The sequence below is a fragment of the Hyposmocoma kahamanoa genome, unplaced genomic scaffold, assembly GCF_003589595.1.
Source record: "Hyposmocoma kahamanoa isolate Upper Pololo Valley unplaced genomic scaffold, ASM358959v1 100021, whole genome shotgun sequence".
Taxonomy (NCBI): domain Eukaryota; kingdom Metazoa; phylum Arthropoda; class Insecta; order Lepidoptera; family Cosmopterigidae; genus Hyposmocoma; species Hyposmocoma kahamanoa.
Window position 1 is genome coordinate 15342947 of NW_020653200.1, and position 17977 is coordinate 15360923.

Genomic DNA, 17977 nt, shown 5'->3' on the forward strand with positions numbered 1-17977 from the left:
AACTTTTGTCGCCCATCTTTGCCACATCTGCTGAGGCCGGATGGCTCGCTGACTCGTACTGCAGAGCAGAAGGCGAATCTCTTTGCCTCACTCTTTGCAAAGAGTTCGCGTCTGGATGCCGCAGGGAACCTACCACCTACTTTACCTCAGGCTGGCTGCCCTATGGCGCCAGTTCGCATACGCCAAAAAGAGGTACTTAGAACTATGCGAAATCTAGACGTGAATAAAGCTAGTGGGCCAGATGGAATTCCAGCAATAGTCCTGAGTAACTGTGCGTCTGAGTTGTCTCCAGTTCTCACACGCCTGTACCGCCTCTCACTTGAGACTGGTGTAGTTCTCAGGTCGTGGAAGCTTGCAAGCGTGCAACCAGTGTCAAAAAAGGGAAGTACAGCTGACCCTGTCAACTATAGACCTATCTCAGTCACTTCCATACTCTGGAAGACTATGGAACGTGTACTCAACAACCGTCTCCTATCGTAACTTGAAGACAACGACCTCCGACGTTCGACGTTGTTCGACGACGACAATGCCAATCTTATCAAATTTAACGCTACCAAAACGCAAGCGTGTCTGTTCTCCACAAAACTGTGTCCGTTTGAGCTGACTCCGACTTTTCGTGATATATCTATACCGATAGCCGGCTGCCTTCAACTACTTGGAATGGATCTGTCGTCCAATTTGAACTTCGGCAGATACATTGAATCCATGGGCAAAAATGTAGTAAGGCAGCTTGGGATACTTTCCAGGGTGAGGCGTTACTTTACACTGGGACAGTTGCTTCAGCTGTACCAAGCACATGTACATGTACAAATCGTGCATGCAGTACCGCTGCCACCTTTGGGATGGCTCTGCTACACATCAACTGGCCACTTTGGATTCAATTGACAACCGTGCCAAGAGGCTTATAGGTGACTCGGAATTTGTGGAGGCGACGCAGCAGAGCCTTGAATACCGCAGTAAACTTGCCTGCTTATCGGTATTTTACAGGATATATCATAGAGAGTGTGTGATGGAATTACACGATTTAATTCCGCCTTCCCCTTTCCATCACCGGGGGACTAAGCGTAGGCTGGGGTTCCACCCCTATGTTGTGGATATTCCAAAGATTCGCACGAAGCGTTATTCTTCCACATTTATATAGCGAACGGCTATGGAGTGGAATTCCCTGCCTGCAGACTTGTTCCCTGAACGTTATAACTTGGGTCTTTTCAAGGCGAGAGTGAATATGCATTATTTAGGTGTGCATGCTCCATCGTCGACCTCATCGTCACTTTCCGTCAGGTGAGATGCGAAGTCAAATGCGCACTTATATTTTATAAAAAAAAAATACTTCTTTATCTAAAACATACTCTATAATTTTGTAATATGACTTTTCAATTAAAATTTAATTAAAATTACTTTTAATATAAGTTTTAATCTTAGGAAATGATAATACATTCTTAATATATGTATATACAAAGAAAAAAAACTGACCTTTATTTAATGCAAAGGAGAATTAATTGATATTCACGGCCATTTACATAATGTATACTGCTTCTAGGTTATCGTTCAACGCCATCTAGGTATGAACGGGATTTTGACCTTTTTTAGAGTTACGATCTGAAGTATGGAGATTAACAATCCCCTTGAGTTATTGATCCATGTCTCACTGTAGATAGCGACTGATCAATAAGACATTTAGTCACGAAGATGATTAAATTTTTTCGTGCTCTCAAAATCTATGGCGTATTAACTAAAACAATGGAGAGAAGAAGAGTTGTGGTTTAATGGCAATAGTAATTTCTTATCTTACCATCAGCACAATGCACTTCGTCAAAAGAGCAACTATTCTTTGCTGCAACATAGATTATCCACTCCATTTAAATCGGGAACAACGATGAAAGGAGAGGAGCAAGTTAGAACTGCTGAAGTAATAAAATATTGCATTGCAGGCTGTTGGTGATGACTTCGACGGGACAAATGGCGCAAATGAGCGTGGACAACAAGCAAGCGCTTAACAAGAGTTTACAACAACAGCAGGCCATACTGCAGCAACAGGCGGCGGCTATGCAGGTACTAAATCAATAAATGTGGTACCTTTTGTTACAAAATTTAATATTCTATAAAATTGTAGCACTTGCATTGTATTCTTTCTATAAGTATTATAATAATTGACGTCGTTTAGGTTATTTTACTAATTGGCTAAAATATATATATAAAAATGTCTATATATATTTATGTATACATATATTTTTACCCAGTAGTAGTTAAATTAGAAAGAACGTATTAGTATATAGTACATCGTTTCCCAAAGTGGTCCCCCCCCAGTGGGCGCTGAAAAGTCCTAGGAGCTTCGGGAGCTATTGGGGCATTGATGCTGTCTAGAGGGTGCTACTGCATTTGAAAAAAAAAACCTGAAGTATAAACTAATAAACTACACTTACATACATATACAACTTTTTTTTCCTTGTGATTTTTTTGTTAAGTTAATTATTTTTTGATGGTGGTGGGCGTTGAAATTTTTTTGTCTTGTGGTAGTGGGCGGTGAGCCAAAAACTTGAGAACCTGTGATATAAGTACGTCTCACGCCTTAACGTGTATATATTTTATTATATTGACGGCCTTTGTGCTTTTATACTGTTTTAATTGTCAGCAGGCTCAGCAGGCGCAACAGCAGCAGCTCATGCATCAGCAACAGACTCAGCAGCTGGTACAACATTATCAACATCAAGGTAATATTGTTATATTGTATTAAGTAAATACTATAGTCTCCGTAAATAACTGACGCAAAAAAGAGACGTGTGGAAAGAAAGGAGAGAGGCCTTTGCCCAGCAATGGGACAGTATAGGCTAAAAAAAGATAAAAAGATAACAAAATTGCATTTTATTAAGTAGACTATTCTGAGCATAAGCGCTCATTTACATGCAGGGGAAGACAGTCGCTGAAGTTGTGAACTGTAATAAAATATTTAGCTTCATTGTTGCTAAACAAAAACGTTACATTTTGCCGCACTTCTGTACGCGCTTAGTTTAAATTGCCCGAGATACGGCAACTATTAGGCCTGTTGTAATTTTTGTAAAATAGAGGGGAAAAAAATAATACCCGACATTATAATAACAATCGTTTATTTGAGCCACTCACAATTTAAGTAACTTGTTAATAAGTTTTTAGTGTTAATTTTAAAACAATTCATGCTTATTAAGTGGGAAGACAACATAACCATGTGCCAACTGCATTCTCTTTTACTAAAACAAATGTTGCGTCTAGGAATGGCGTTGGGTATGCAACAAGGCACATTGCCTGTCGGATCAGTGGCGCAGACTCTTCCTATAGCTGGGATGCCACAGACCATTTCTATGGTAAGTATAAATAATACCAAGAAACATCATTTTATATATTTGGCCGCCTTCCTTCCGCGTTTTATTTTCCAAAAAACACCTCACCATAAGAACCTGACAAAACTCACTGCTGCTTTGCCTTTTCAAAAAACGACATTTTTTATAACCTGTATTGTAAATGTATATAAAACACAAAACTTCTTCACGTAAGGCATTTATTGCCTTGATGTGATAGGAATACGCTATTGTTTGTTTAGTTGTTTCCTATCGGCACGCACTACAATCACGAGTTTCGCTTCTTTTACTCCGTAATAGTATACTAAATATCGTCATGCTTATAGTTGGGAGGCATGGCCCAACCAGGCACGCTAGTCGGGCAAATCAACACGTCGCAGCCCCCGCAAAGCGCCGCACTGACGTCTGTCCAGTCATTGCAACAGCAACCACAGGTATATTCACGTCAAACAGTCATCATCTTAGTAGGCTACAGATAGAAAATGAAGCTTCGATTTTTTTCGTTTATTATATAGTTTATAGTAGGTATGCAATTTATACCACCACATCAGTCTATAGGCGAAGCTGACTATCGTATACTACGAAGTTATTTTTAGTAGCAGTAGAGCTTGTTGTGTAAGAGTTTGCCCAGGGAAGTACTGCCATGTTACTTATTTCTGACCCAAGCAGTAATGTAAGCATTACTGCCTTCCGATTTGGAAGGGTGAGGGTGCTGGTGAATTTACAGGCACATGGGACTTGTCAACTTATGTCTCAGGGTGACGGCGCAGTGGCAGTGCCCCTAACATCTTGTGATTTAAATCTCTAAGTGGTACTGCATCTGTTATGGATAAGCGTATCTCTTACCACGAGGCGCATGACATGTTCGTGCCGTCACTTGGTATTGTAAAAAAAAAATTACGAAATCGTATTCGCATTGTACTCGGTATTAATAAGCTCTACCGTCACTACTCATATTTTAATGTTGTACATTGATAAAAAACCATTTACCAAAATGACCCATAGACATATACAGTAGCAAGTCGTTGTAGTTTTATGAAATCTGAAATTCACAGATTATTTGTGTGGTTACAAGGCGAGCACTTATTTGTATGTTACCGTTTTTCCATAGACACTAGTCGGTAGCGGCCTGGTCCAGACCACAGTAGGCATGGGAGTGCAGCAGCAACCTTCGATGACGCCCAACACTCAAATGCAGACGGTAAGCTCCTAAGCACGCACGTCTATTTTATTAGTTGGTTAATGCCTAGGTTGTGGGCGTAATATAATGTGTCAAAGTTACCTGTCAAATACGACAGTGAAGGCACCTTGCCCATTACATGACCACGACTATATTATACCAATGGCTTTTCCAGCGTAACACACACGACGCATTCAGTTGCCACGACCAACTGCTGGCACATCCAGCCGCACTAGTGTTTGCGATCGACCTCAGTGGTTTTCCCACGCAGTGCTTTACGAATAGTAAATGATGTAAATATGACCACAAGACTGCAACACGATCAGTCGGTTGGACACGGTTGGTTTGTGGCAACCTTAGTGAGTGACGTAGCGAATACGGTCACCGGTCAGTTTATTAATCTTACAGGATTGAGTACGAAAAATTGCTTTGACCTTATTTATTCACATGGAAAACAAATGGTTTGTTTTTCCTATTATTAATTCGACTATGTTTTTTTTTGTATGTTACGCGATAACTCCATTTGTGAACTGATTTTGATGATTCTTTTTTTGTTGGAAAGAGGTAAAATCCCATTTAAATTTGAAGATAATATTCCACCTTTAATGGTGGGAAACTAGGGGATAAATCCGGTTTCGCGCACTTTCCGGTAACCGTTTTCAATAAAACTTAGCAAATAGATGTAATTTCACGTATTTTCGCGGTCGGTTTTTTAGTACTCACTTTACAACATCTTCAATTTTGCAGTCTTCCACTTAACCACCTGCATAAAATGTATTCTAAATACTCGTGTTTATCCGAAAAAATTGGTATCATCATGCGAAATTGGACCATAACTTTATGTTTAGCCTAATTTTGAAATGAAGGTTACTTGATAAAAGTGCATTCAGGTCATTCGGTAATTTATTGTACATCAGAGCAAAAAAAAATTATTAAACGTTATATTCTATTATATTAGAAATATTATTATATTGGAACGAAAAAGAAAATTGAGCGCCTAGAAATGCATTATTGATATTATACCTAGGGCTACCCAGCACGTTACACCAAGTACCAAGTATACCTGGGGCTATCTTAACATTGAAACGTAATGAGACGTCAGTGTACGTCTTAATGTCGAGCCATAGTAAGTAGGTAACTGATAACGAGAATAAATTGCTTTTGAGTGAAATTAACGATAGTGTGTGCGTGTGCTAAATATACATACTGAAATAATACATTCGTCCATATTGTATATTTTGTTATATATTTTTTAAATTAATTGAGTGGAACCCCAGACCCTCACTTTTACGTTTGAAATTGGAAGAATCATTGATAACATTATCCGTATATCCTATTACAACTGCATGTGTTGTTTTAAGAAATCAGATCCCAAGTATTGTATTTCTGGGTCACTAAAAGTGTAAAATGAATATTTTTTTAATTTGTAAGTGTAAGATAAGTTTTTCAATACAGAATAGCGGCAATGGTTTAGAAAGCCATTTATTGCACAATCACAAACACGCATATAAACAAAAAACAAAAATAATAATAAAAACAAAAGGACATTGAGGAACAATAATAATACAAAATATGCAGGTAATTCATCGTCATACGTGTCGCGACTAGTGCAAACGGGACTTGCTCAGCTTTAGCCACAACCGGTTTGTTTACCGTGTCGTGGCACTGATTTTCAGCACTACTACTAGTCCCTTTAGTTAATTTTTAATCTTAATTTATTTTTTATGAGTCACACGTTCACTTTAGTACTGCTCTGCGGTGCAAATAATTTTGAAGCCTATTTCGTCAGTGTTATGTAGAAAGGGCGAAAGCGTCATTTCGAATAATTTTCTAGAAAGCGTGTTTTGGGTTTTGAAAACTGTTTTAAAATATTTACGTCCTGTTTAAAAATTGTATTTAAAACAGGACGTAAACATTTTAAAACAATCGTGAAAAACTAAAACATGCACATCTGAGAATTTTTTCGAAATGGCACTTTCGCCCTTTTTACAAAACACAGACGATTTGTAAATAGGATTATAGAGCGAACATAGAATTTATATACGACATTGACCTGGCTACTCTTAAACGAATTGAGCGGCGTTTAAATTATTATATACTTTAAATTAATTGTTTAAATGATATGCAAATTAATAAATAAATGAATTTAAATCAACAAAGAGGACAGCTGATGACGAAAAATTTAAAATATAAAATGGGTGACAAAAGGAGACTTGAATAAATAATATTTAAAAATTGAAGTTGTATGAAGTTCTGTATTAAAAGTTTAACCATAATTATTACATTACTCTTAATTATATATGAAACGTAATTTAAAGCATCAATTAGAGAGCATCTATAGCACCAAGCAGAGAGGATATACGTCACAGGTTCATAAAATTCTCGTAAAGTGTCAATATCTATGAGATTCGAATAACTATAAAGTAATGTGTCTCCATGACTCAACGCCACCTATTCTTGCTTTCTCTTGGTCCCGATATGTTGTTCTACTAACGGGTCCACGGGAAATTTTTAAATTATTTCCCTGTAGTCCCAGAATTTCAATGTAATTTCACTAAGTCAAAAGTGACGAATTGTCTGAGAGTGGTACCGTTGGCAGCCGGCCCTCGGACTTGAGGGAGCTCAACTGCGGGCCGCGCCTCTCGTGCAGATCGCACCGAATATTGCAATATACCCGGAGGTAGACCCTCACACCCCCTCATTAGTTAATATGCATGGTTCGTTCTGTATTACTTTAAACATCACTTCTGTTTTACTACTTGAAGAATCAATAATATAACGTATACTGTTAATAGAAAATTAAGGATATCGAATTTCGATAAACGACGCTACAACGATTAAAATTGTCCTAATCTTGGATGAATGATAAAGGTGGACACCATGAATATGCTGGCGCAAAGTTTGTAGTGTCAAGATATTGTATATTGTTCGCACATGCTATAATTGATATGAAAACACGCGTAACGTGCAAAAATACAATTTGTGGTTTAACTTAATCATTTAAAGGTACTAAAACAGAAGTTTCTAAAGAATGATCCAATAAAATATTTTTATCATTTATTTTATTTACTTAATATGTTTACAGCGCCGCTTGCGTGTTGTTTACTGCATGATTGTGGTTTTTTTTCTCCTCCTATTTCCTATGTCTTGATGCATGTCGTGTATGAATTATTATCTGCACTAATTTCATAGGTATAAATATAATGTATAAATATGGGTTAAATAAAATCTGCAAACAAAGTGTATGACGTTAAAACGCTGACAACTTCACCTAATTATCGCTGCAATGACTTAATAACAGTGCATGGTGACAGTGGACGGAGCGAACATATCTTAAGGGTGGAGAGGCGGCGTCATTTTATGAAAAATTTAAATCAGTTTGAACGTTCAAATATTTAACGTAAAACAATTGTGTCTGTTAAAGTAAAGTCTATGTTCTCTTCGTACATTAATACCTTATTTATGAGGTCGCAATTACGACAAAATGTATTGTCACACATCTATCAGACGATTATATTTTATCAAGCTTAGCATTATTTCACAATATGACCTAATTCTATTGTGCCTCCTAAATTGGCGTTGAATTTTCAAAATTTATGAATTGCCTTTTTTCCCATAAGTTATTGTCAATTTTTTGGTGTTCTTATGGATGTTATTAAAATTTGGTGTGAAAGTTATTGTTAGTTTCTATACATTTTTTAGATACTTGTTTTTTATTCTAGTTGTTTGTAGAGCGTCGGCTGTTGAATTGTTGCATAAGTAGTGGTAGGAAAGCTTGACCGTCATAAGTTAGGCTAATGATGAACGCATCGTACCCGCATCTAGAAGGAGATGGATCCATATTCAGAACTTCGTTCCTTGTTCACGCTCTTACAAACATTTCAAGTATCATGACGGTCAAGTTATACATATAATAATGCAAATGGTTCCTCGAAAGTTGTGTTTATTATCAGATGCAGGGTACCAGCCTGCAGCAACAGCTGACGCTCCAGACGCCGGCTGGCACCGTTGGGCTGATCGCGGCACCAGCGCAGGGCTCTATAATGCCGCTTCAGCCCCCCACCGCGCTGCTCACACGGGTTAAGCAAGAGGACGAAAAGGGCTCTCAATTGCTCGCTCCAGTGAGTTGGAGATAAGCTATATTGTATTAGGTCATTAACTGTGTGCTTATAATTCCATAATGATAATAATTTTGGTGCAGGCGCCTTCATTGCCTCCAATCGCCCCCCACCCGCCGCCAGCTCCCCACCTACCGCCCGCCCCGCCGCAGCCAGATCCCACGCCCGAGACGACGACGTCCACGTCGACGGAGTCCACACCCATGGCACCTGCGTTCAGCTCCGCTTCAGACCCCATCACCATCAACACAGTTACTACATCAGACGCTGCCGTCTCTACTAGCACTTCTACTGCAGGTTATTAAAATTTAACATTCACGGTTTGTCTGAAAGGCATTTTAGAAAATAATCTTGGAAAATAAAAATCGACTTTGTAATACTTTATATCGCAAGTGTATTGCATATTTAATGCATCATTAAAATTTACAGTATTTTACACTGGTTGAATACGTATGTCATATAATCAATTAATTGCATATTATGTCGTGTATGACAGAAGCAACAAAAATGAGTAGTTCGAAGCAAGACAGCGCCGTGACGTCGACGCCGGCGGTCAGCGAGCTAGCGACGCCGGCGGTATCCGTCGCGTCGAGCGCTACGTCGTCTGTCGCCAGCAGCTCACAACAAACGACGCCCGTTGCTCCGCAGGTTACTGCTAAAACAATGCTTACAATAATTCGATTACGCAATAAACTAGGGTAGTCTGTGGTATGTGCTTGCAGAGAAGTGTGAATGCATTTGGGACTATATAGGAACATAAAAAGACATTGTTTTTTAATAATTTTGTAATTTTATTGGAGTGAGCAAATAATGGTTTACCTTGCTACAAAGCACACGAACTTTGAATCGATTGTGCCTAAATTCTGCCATGCACAACTGGGACAATTTTGTTTCTGTGTTTTGAATTAAATGGGTCGAATATTCATGTCGATGTCTTACAGTTGAAATGTTGAAGATTCGTGCTCTTCTCAGAGGAGACTCAGGTCTATCAATGGGATATGTATTTAACCCATACACAAAATAATTCTTTATAACAGGTGATTACGACTACGGCATCATCGACGTCGGCGGCGACGATAACTGCGGCGATCACAGCACCGGTAACGTCGGGTGCGCCCGCGCCCGTGCCGCCGCTCTTTAAGAATTCCCCGGTGCCCACGCGCCACATGCCCTCAACTGCGCATGGTAAGTATTATAAAAGGACTAACATCTGATACCGAAACTTTAAACAGAATACTTACGGGCTTAATATCACACATGATATGTTATCGGGGTAATTACTGCTGCAACATAAAAATCGTCGCCTGTAGTATCTTGAAAAATAGTTATTGTACCAAATTCTTGAGCAACAACGACCTGACTATCAGAGTTTATATTTAGGAATCTATTATTTAAATTTAATTCTGTGTTTCCGGCAGCTGGCTACAATAGCAAGAAGATGTAAAGACTGATGTACGATCTCTGTAGCGCCTCAGTTTTATCTCCTTTTTATAATGCATACTAGCGAGATTTGTTTTGCAGATAAAGGCTTGCCGAAGGCGATGGTAAAGCCTAACATCTTAACACACGTGATCGAAGGTTACGTCATTCAAGAGGCTGGGGAACCATTTGCAGTAAGTCTAGGCGTAAGTATGTTTTGACAAACACATTTTCATTACTGAACTAACACTTACAAAGTGGCAGTAGAGTTCACTCACATGTAGCGCTCCGCCAAATTTTCTTGCTAAAAATGTTATTATTTAACCTCCTTAAAGATTGCAGTCAGGTGTACGATGCCTTGTATATGTTCTGAATGACTTAGTACAAATATTGGTGAAAACATGTCGTAGTAAACACGACGTCTATTTTTTTAATTTCATTGTGTTAAATAAAATATGCGCAGGTAAATCGTTCGCTGCGCGACTGGTCACAAGCTGACAAAGATCAGGACAAGGAAAATAAAATGCCTACTGATGAACCGCCCAGTAAGTAAAATCATGTTAAAACATAGCCTGTTCCACAATTTGAAGTCATGTTTTTTGTTCTTCGTATTTTCTGTGGATTGAATAACAACGAGTACAGTTTTAACAGCCGGCGCTGCCGCGTTAGGAATTCGTTAATATTGTTAATATCTCTGTGACAAATGCACGCATCCAAACGCCATTTTTTTTTATACTTACGGTTTTTCGAAACTTTGTGTCTCTTTTGGAACCAATCGCTCTCGGCCACAAGTAAACACCGAGTGTCATTAAGTTTGCTTAGTTAATACTCAAAATAGAATTAAATTTCACTTCTAGGCAGGGCAGTCGCAGCGTTGTCCTGTAAAAGTTGACTGCAAGCTATCATTCAATAAAGTCAAACTGCATGCTATTATTTTGTTTTAACGTAGACATAATAGCAAATCTGTATGTCCAATGTCCTGCTTCCGTTTAGGAAAGAAACAAATGTTGGAGGGCGGTTCGGGCTTAGCACGTATCAGTTCGAGTGACTCGACTACCCCAACGCGGTCGTCGCCGCGATCGCCGCGCTCGAGTGAGAGCGGCTCGCACTCCGGCGCCTCGGAACGTCGCTCAAAGCGAGACACTGAAAGGCAGGAGGCGGCAACGGCGACAGCCAGTGATAACGCTGCTGCTGCAGTCAGCGCCGATGGCAATTCGGCGTCTGCCAAAATTCCTAACGCTAATAAATGGACGGTAAGGTGGCTAATAGAAATAATAAAACGGAGATCGGAATTGAGGGAGTTAATTTACTTAAACTAAAGAACAACGTGGACATTCCCTTCTACAAATTCCGAAACTTCTCGGAACTGATAATATTTGAATATGCGTATTATTTACTAAAATTAGAGTACGTTGGTAACAAATTATTATTTCATAATTATTAATATTAAGCACTCAGTTGGCATAGCGTCTGCCACGGTTTGCTAGAAGACGTCGGTTCGAATCTGGGCGGATCGAAGGAATTTTTTCTAAGTGTCTTTGTATTAATAATTATAACAAACTAGTGGAGTAAACTCGAAATAAATTATTTCATATTAAGTATTTGCTACAAATTATAGTCTCGAAATGTAGTATTGTACGTATTTAAATACTTTAAACATGAAAATAAACGGTAAAAAAAGAAACTTTATAAGCATTGATGACGAAATGGGTATGTCCTAATGTGTATATTAAGAAATCGTTCATACTTTAGGCAAACTAACTTCCTCAATTCCGATCATGGCTAATAGTACTTTATTGCTGTATCAGGCATAAAATATGGGTAATGAATTACGTATGAGCTGACATACATAATTTTAACTTTATCTCTGAATTAATTTTAATGCCATCTTATTTTGGTTCAGGTGGCAGAAGTATGCGACTTCATACGCAGCATTCCCGGGTGCGCAAGCTACGCCGACGAGTTCCTCATGCAGGAGGTGGACGGCGAGGCATTGTTGTTGATCAAACCGGAACATCTTGTGATGGCGCTCTCGATGAAGTTAGGACCTGCACTCAAGATTGTCGCCTGTATTGACTCTCTGCGTCCGGAGAGCGAACAAACTACGAGTGAGCAAGACTGAGGTATGTTTACCTCTCTATTCTAACAAACATTTTCAGGTGCGATAGTTCCTGAAATATTGCCTGTAATGGTACCAACATAATTTTTCCTGTTCCAGAGTTATTATCATTTCCGTTCTGCCGTGGGCGGAAAAAAATAAAAAAAAAAGTTCGATTTGGTTCCACATCTGTCCACAAGTATTAAATGACTATAAAAACTTTACATAAGGATTATAAACAAGGGAGAGAGAGACCTACAATGTTGAGCTAATAGCATTTGTGATGGTAGGGGTTGTCAAAGTACTGTATTTTGTTTATTAATACTTTGTAGGTTATGTGCACGGAATGATGAATTTGACTTTTATTTATTTAATCTGATTGTAGTATTATGCCGTACTTGTAAATATGTATGTATAGTTTTATGATTATTTGGTTTGATTAATTTATAGAAGATTGTACTTTATGATTAGTTCTTTATGTTCGCAATGACTGAAATGATTTGTTAATTTTATATTCAATATTACTGATTGTTCACTGCATATTCAATAACCACATATCCATTTTACTTGTATGATTGTAGTTCTTCAATGGTGTCTATTCAGGCCTCCACTTAATAATAGTTATACAAGCCGTGTTGTTTTTGTGTGCATTATTACAGTAAGAAATAAGCTTTTTTTAGCTCTACTAAAGGTCGGTTTTCCGATGCCATTCAGAATACATATTTTTTGTCTTTTTTCATCTGTTTGATAGATGGTGATCAAAGATTTTGGAAAAATTGTCAACGAGGGCGGCGAGAGGGTGGTGAAATTACAGGCACATGGGACTTGTAAACTTGTCTCAGGGTGACGGAAGTAGTGGCAATGATCAGATCTTTGTGATTTAAGACTTTAAGTAGCATTGCAACTGCGTCGTTTACCACCAGGCGCACGACTTGTTCCGTCTCGTCACATATTGTCATGAAAAAAAAAAAACAAGAAAAACTTGAATAAAAATATCTATATGAATAATAAATTGTTCTGAAGTTGTAATCCCGCCATTTACCGAACATTTAGAAATATCTAAATTTTACGAAGCTTAGCTTTGAAAAACTTGCAATAGAATCGACACCATTGTTCACTAACTCAACAATTTTCCGCAAGTCTAAAACACTGTCCGTTTTAGACTTTTCTATTCTACGCTGCGTCACAATTACGCGTAACAATTGTTATATAAACAATATAATTTTTGCGATATTTTGGCGCTCGCACTGCAATAGCGAATAGTAAGTATGAAGCTAATGTTAACAACGTTGTAAATAAACACTATGTTTACTAATAGAATGTCCGTCGCGGAAGATCTTGTTTTGCCTTATTTTTAACAAACTATTGTATCAGTGCACATTGGACAAGTGTCGAAAGATCCGCCTATTTAGAGTTAAGCATGCACTTGTGTTCTCTCTCGCGTAACAAAATATAAAATCATAACATCGTCACACGAAAGCGTCTTGGTGGTCTTTTAAACATTAAGCGGTGGTTTGGTTTTGCTCAATAATACTCACCGTACTATTAGGGAGACAGTGACTCGAACTGTAACCGATGACATGTAGGGTAAATATACTGAAATGGGTCAACAACGTCTGTACTTAATCAGTGGGCAGAATTCTTAAGAATAGATTACATTTGACAGCGCATGTGTAAATAAATACTCATAAGTCAAGACTACTATATGTTTTAGTGCTGCTTTCAAGCATGTTGACATCTGTACCTTATCCTTTATTCAAATTTTGGGCTTGCCATTTTTTAAACTGTTGTCACATAGCGCTTTTTTTATAAGAAACCACGCTATCCGGGTACAAAATGTTCGTGATGTTCTTAAAATTAGATTTTGCTATAATTACAAGACCATTTCCTAGTGATGTCACTGTGGCAATATTATTTGTATAGTATACATAGCTGGAATTAACATTATTCAGAATTAATAGGTGTTATGATAACGTGTACATGACCTTAAGAATATGGAAATAATACTCTGTCACTGCCTTTTTATATAATATTTCCGTTTCATCCACCACGAGCCATTTGAACATACAATCCATCAAGTGTAAAAGATGACGTTATATAATAGTTTGTAGTCCAGGACGTCTCGTGTAAGAGAATCACCACACTTATCGCCACGGATTCGCATTTAGCCGATCAGAAAAATCTTTATGACCGAGCGAAAATGATGTACGTTTCGCGTCGGCATTTCGATTCGGTTTCGAAAGCGAAACGCGCTACGTTCTTTTTCGTTTTTCTGACCAGCTTAATTCGAATCTGTGTCGAGAAGTGTGGTGACGACTCTCTTAAATAGTATTTTTAGGTTTTTATGAAGAAATAATATATGTAACGGTATACCGTTAGTAAAACATATTCCACATACGTCAGTGAAATTCAAGTGATGTAGCTGCCATCTTGAAATTTTATCACAACCGCGCGAATTACATAGGCATAGATAGGCACTATATGACTACATGCGCATAAGTTGTATCTCATAATGACAGCTTAGTGCGATGCTTTATCAACCACAAATATTGAGCGGTGGTAATATACATACGTTAACAATAAACTAAATTTGGTGTTTATCTTAAAACCTTCGATAAATGATAATGAGGAGAAAAATGTAATCCCTGTTAATAGTATTATGAAGATATGAGGGCTGCTAGAAGTAGCCTTAGCACCAGCGTCTATCAATGATTCTTGTAATCATGTGCCTTTAATTACTAAATTACCAATACCTTTCACGGCGATTTAGAACTGTAAGCAACTTTGTATACCAGAGAAAGTTTACAAAGCCGGAGAAGACTGCTTATAACTACATGGTTATTAATTGTATTAACAGCAACAGTTTTTAACTAATTTTGTAACGAAACATTAATGTCATTTTTCGAATTTATTCGTCAACGGTATTATAATAAGAATGCAGTTGGCACGTGGTTTCGCAGGTGCAGGTGGCACACGAATTTCTGGTGCTGACTATTATCGATTCCTTCTTTACCAAAACAATAAGGAAATTTAATTAAATTATCTACGTTATCCACATAATTATCACAGCGTGAGACGTTCTCGCAAAATTAGTGTAATAATCTCACACGGTACTTATTGATAAATTATACCGCGTCAAAAACCATATATGCGACGCTACGACTGCCGGTACTTGTCATTGCAGTTCCTACTAAATATAGAAATAAATTGAAATATTGCTTATGAGGTGTAAAAATAATAGAGTGTGTAAATGTCTCCTGGCGAAAACGGAATTATTTCGGTTTTGTATGATTGTCAAGTTTGTTTACCTAGACTTAGGAATGATGTTAACACACAATGAGTCTAATGGCTGTAAATGCAAGAACTTAAAAATGGAGAATAATATGTTCAGGTAGTAAGTTACGCGAATTGATTTTTGTTGCAAATCCATCGTTCTTTTTTATTTACGTGCGGTTGAGACTAAAGCATGTGACAATTTTAATTTTAATAATACAATTTTAATATATTATGTACATTTAATATAGTATTGTAGAAATAGGTAGAAATGTAAAGTTTTGTAAATTTCATTTTTTTATATAACACTGACGTATAGTATTTTTCTTTGGACGCGGATACTGCAGCAGTGATTAAGTTTACGATGCTGAGGGCCATTGATTAAATAACAGATTTAAATTATAGCTCATTTTAAACTCAATTTTAAGTTTCTTTTTAATTAAATATCCGGTATTAACAACGTTGATAAGTAATATTTTAGAGTTAAGTATGAAGAGTGCAATGGAATGATTAATAGATGTTGGTAGGACTGTAAGGGGCAAGTCATACTGAAAGAGCAGAGGAGCGCAAGTTGCAAGTCTCGCATGGCCACGGGGCTGCTCGCGGTGCCGTGCTGTGCCGTGCGATGCATTATACATTCTATAATTTTAAATCAATTTGAACTTTTTTCTTTAGAAGATAAGATTCAAAATGCTAAGTAATATTTTGCACCAAAAGTGCTTCTTCGGCCGCTACTCTTTCAGTGTGACTTGACACTTATTGTGACGTATGTTTAGGAGGTCTAATTTAAGTAAATTGTAAGAACATTCAACTATATTATGATGATGTGAATTTGATATAGAATGTACTCCCAAACTATTCGCGCTAAATCTCACCCAAATGTAATTTATCCCTTCTAATGGTGCTAATTAGTTCTGCTTCATCGTAAAACTTAGTATGTCCTTGGTAGTTATTTCAAGTCCTTTCGAATCATATCTTTGATTTCGCAAAAACGAATGTTGGAAAGTGTAAAGAGCTTGTTATGTCATATAATAATGTTTATTGTATATTGAGTTATAGAAGTTGTAAATAGTAGATTAATAAATCTTTTTTTTATTTGTACAACATAACACTCTTTTTATACGGTACTAGACATTCTGTAAATACAACGTGTTAAATAAATACCAAAAACAGGTCAGTAAATATCATACAGTAAGTTTTGGCAAGTTTTTACCACAATACACGAATGTAAGCATTTTTAAAGTTGTATCTTATCAGTGTGTACAATATATAACCGAACAGTTATAATCTGAATTGATGTCTATTATAATCCTAGTACTATACAGTACAGTCAATATTAGTATAAAATTGTAGTAGTAATTTCAATATGTGTAAAAGGGACTGTATATCAGCAAATAACATTGCGCACTTTTACTATAATTATGATATAAAAATCTGTATCAGGCCACACAATTAATTATGATATTGAAAACTTTAAGGAATTGAAGGGTAATCGATGTGTGCCTTGTATAGCCGACTAGACGCTTAGAAATACTGACTGCCATTACTCACATTTAAGTAAAGGCTTTATTTTGTTTCTAACAGTGTAGTGCTTATAATGGCGGAAATAGTACTTAATAACAGAATGAAAATTCCCCAGTTATAACGACAGTGTCTAGCCTGCTGATTGTTCATAAATTGATATGGTAAAATTACATAATGTTATTCTTTTAGCCCATTAGTCTCTCTTGCAAAGCACGGATTCGCAACTTCACTCATTAAGTTATAAAACATATGTTCTTTGTTCGTTGGTTGACGTCACGCGATGGACACTAGCGCTCTCTGATGCGCTCAGGAAACCTTTGAAATGCGTGGAGACGTTTGTGAATATTTGAAATTAATGATTATAAAATAATGATAACATTTACTGATCATAATGTAGTCTAAGCCGTATTATGACTAGTTCTTAATTGTTTATTGAATTTGCCAGTTGACCAATGTACATGTACCAGTGTAAATACGTTGCTGTGTGAAAAAATACTCTCTATCTGGATATTTACTGGCGTCGCCACGCTATACGTCTTTGTGAATGGAATACTATGTCCAATACATTGCTCAACTATGCAAACGCTGTTTACAATAAAATTAGGTAAAATAAATGGAATGAGACTGATATCGGTTTGGTTTTATTTATTGGCATACAATTTAAAAATTCACATCAAACTTTATTGCCGGTTTAGCAGTGACTTAACGCAACAACAGATTTAGTCTTCCATAGTTAAATAAAAATATAACTTACATTTTAACTTTAACATAGTTTTTTTTATTAGAAAATACATAAAAAGAGTAGAAAGAAGGAACGAAAGAAAGAAAATAAACTTATTCAACACAAACACCGTTACAAGTACAATATTATGATTTTATGCTTAACCGCAGCGCAGGTTTTCAGTCGACCCTTTTCAAAGTGGGCGATTTAAAAGTAACAAATAAAACTAAAATGAAAATATAAAATTGAGGACGCGCAATAAAAAAATAAAATTGCCATATGCCTACAGCGTTTTCAATTAGTTCACTCTGT

The 17977-nt window shown here is 37.1% G+C and overlaps 1 protein-coding gene across 1 annotated transcript in view; it reads left to right on the top strand.

Annotated features, from left to right (window-relative positions):
- LOC113228462 (polyhomeotic-proximal chromatin protein-like) overlaps positions 1 to 12720 on the top strand; it is a 48985-nt gene extending 36265 nt beyond the window's left edge. Inside the window, exons 17-31 of the mRNA XM_026461780.1 lie at positions 1932 to 2052; positions 2636 to 2711; positions 3247 to 3338; positions 3659 to 3766; positions 4444 to 4533; positions 7112 to 7192; positions 8466 to 8633; positions 8714 to 8927; positions 9127 to 9278; positions 9668 to 9815; positions 10152 to 10255; positions 10513 to 10594; positions 11043 to 11302; positions 11953 to 12172; positions 12268 to 12720. Coding sequence (XP_026317565.1) covers positions 1932 to 2052; positions 2636 to 2711; positions 3247 to 3338; positions 3659 to 3766; positions 4444 to 4533; positions 7112 to 7192; positions 8466 to 8633; positions 8714 to 8927; positions 9127 to 9278; positions 9668 to 9815; positions 10152 to 10255; positions 10513 to 10594; positions 11043 to 11302; positions 11953 to 12171 — 1915 coding nt within the window. The 3' untranslated portion in view covers position 12172; positions 12268 to 12720. The remainder of the gene's footprint in view (positions 1 to 1931; positions 2053 to 2635; positions 2712 to 3246; positions 3339 to 3658; positions 3767 to 4443; positions 4534 to 7111; positions 7193 to 8465; positions 8634 to 8713; positions 8928 to 9126; positions 9279 to 9667; positions 9816 to 10151; positions 10256 to 10512; positions 10595 to 11042; positions 11303 to 11952; positions 12173 to 12267) is intronic.
- The last annotated feature ends 5257 nt before the right edge of the window (positions 12721 to 17977 follow it).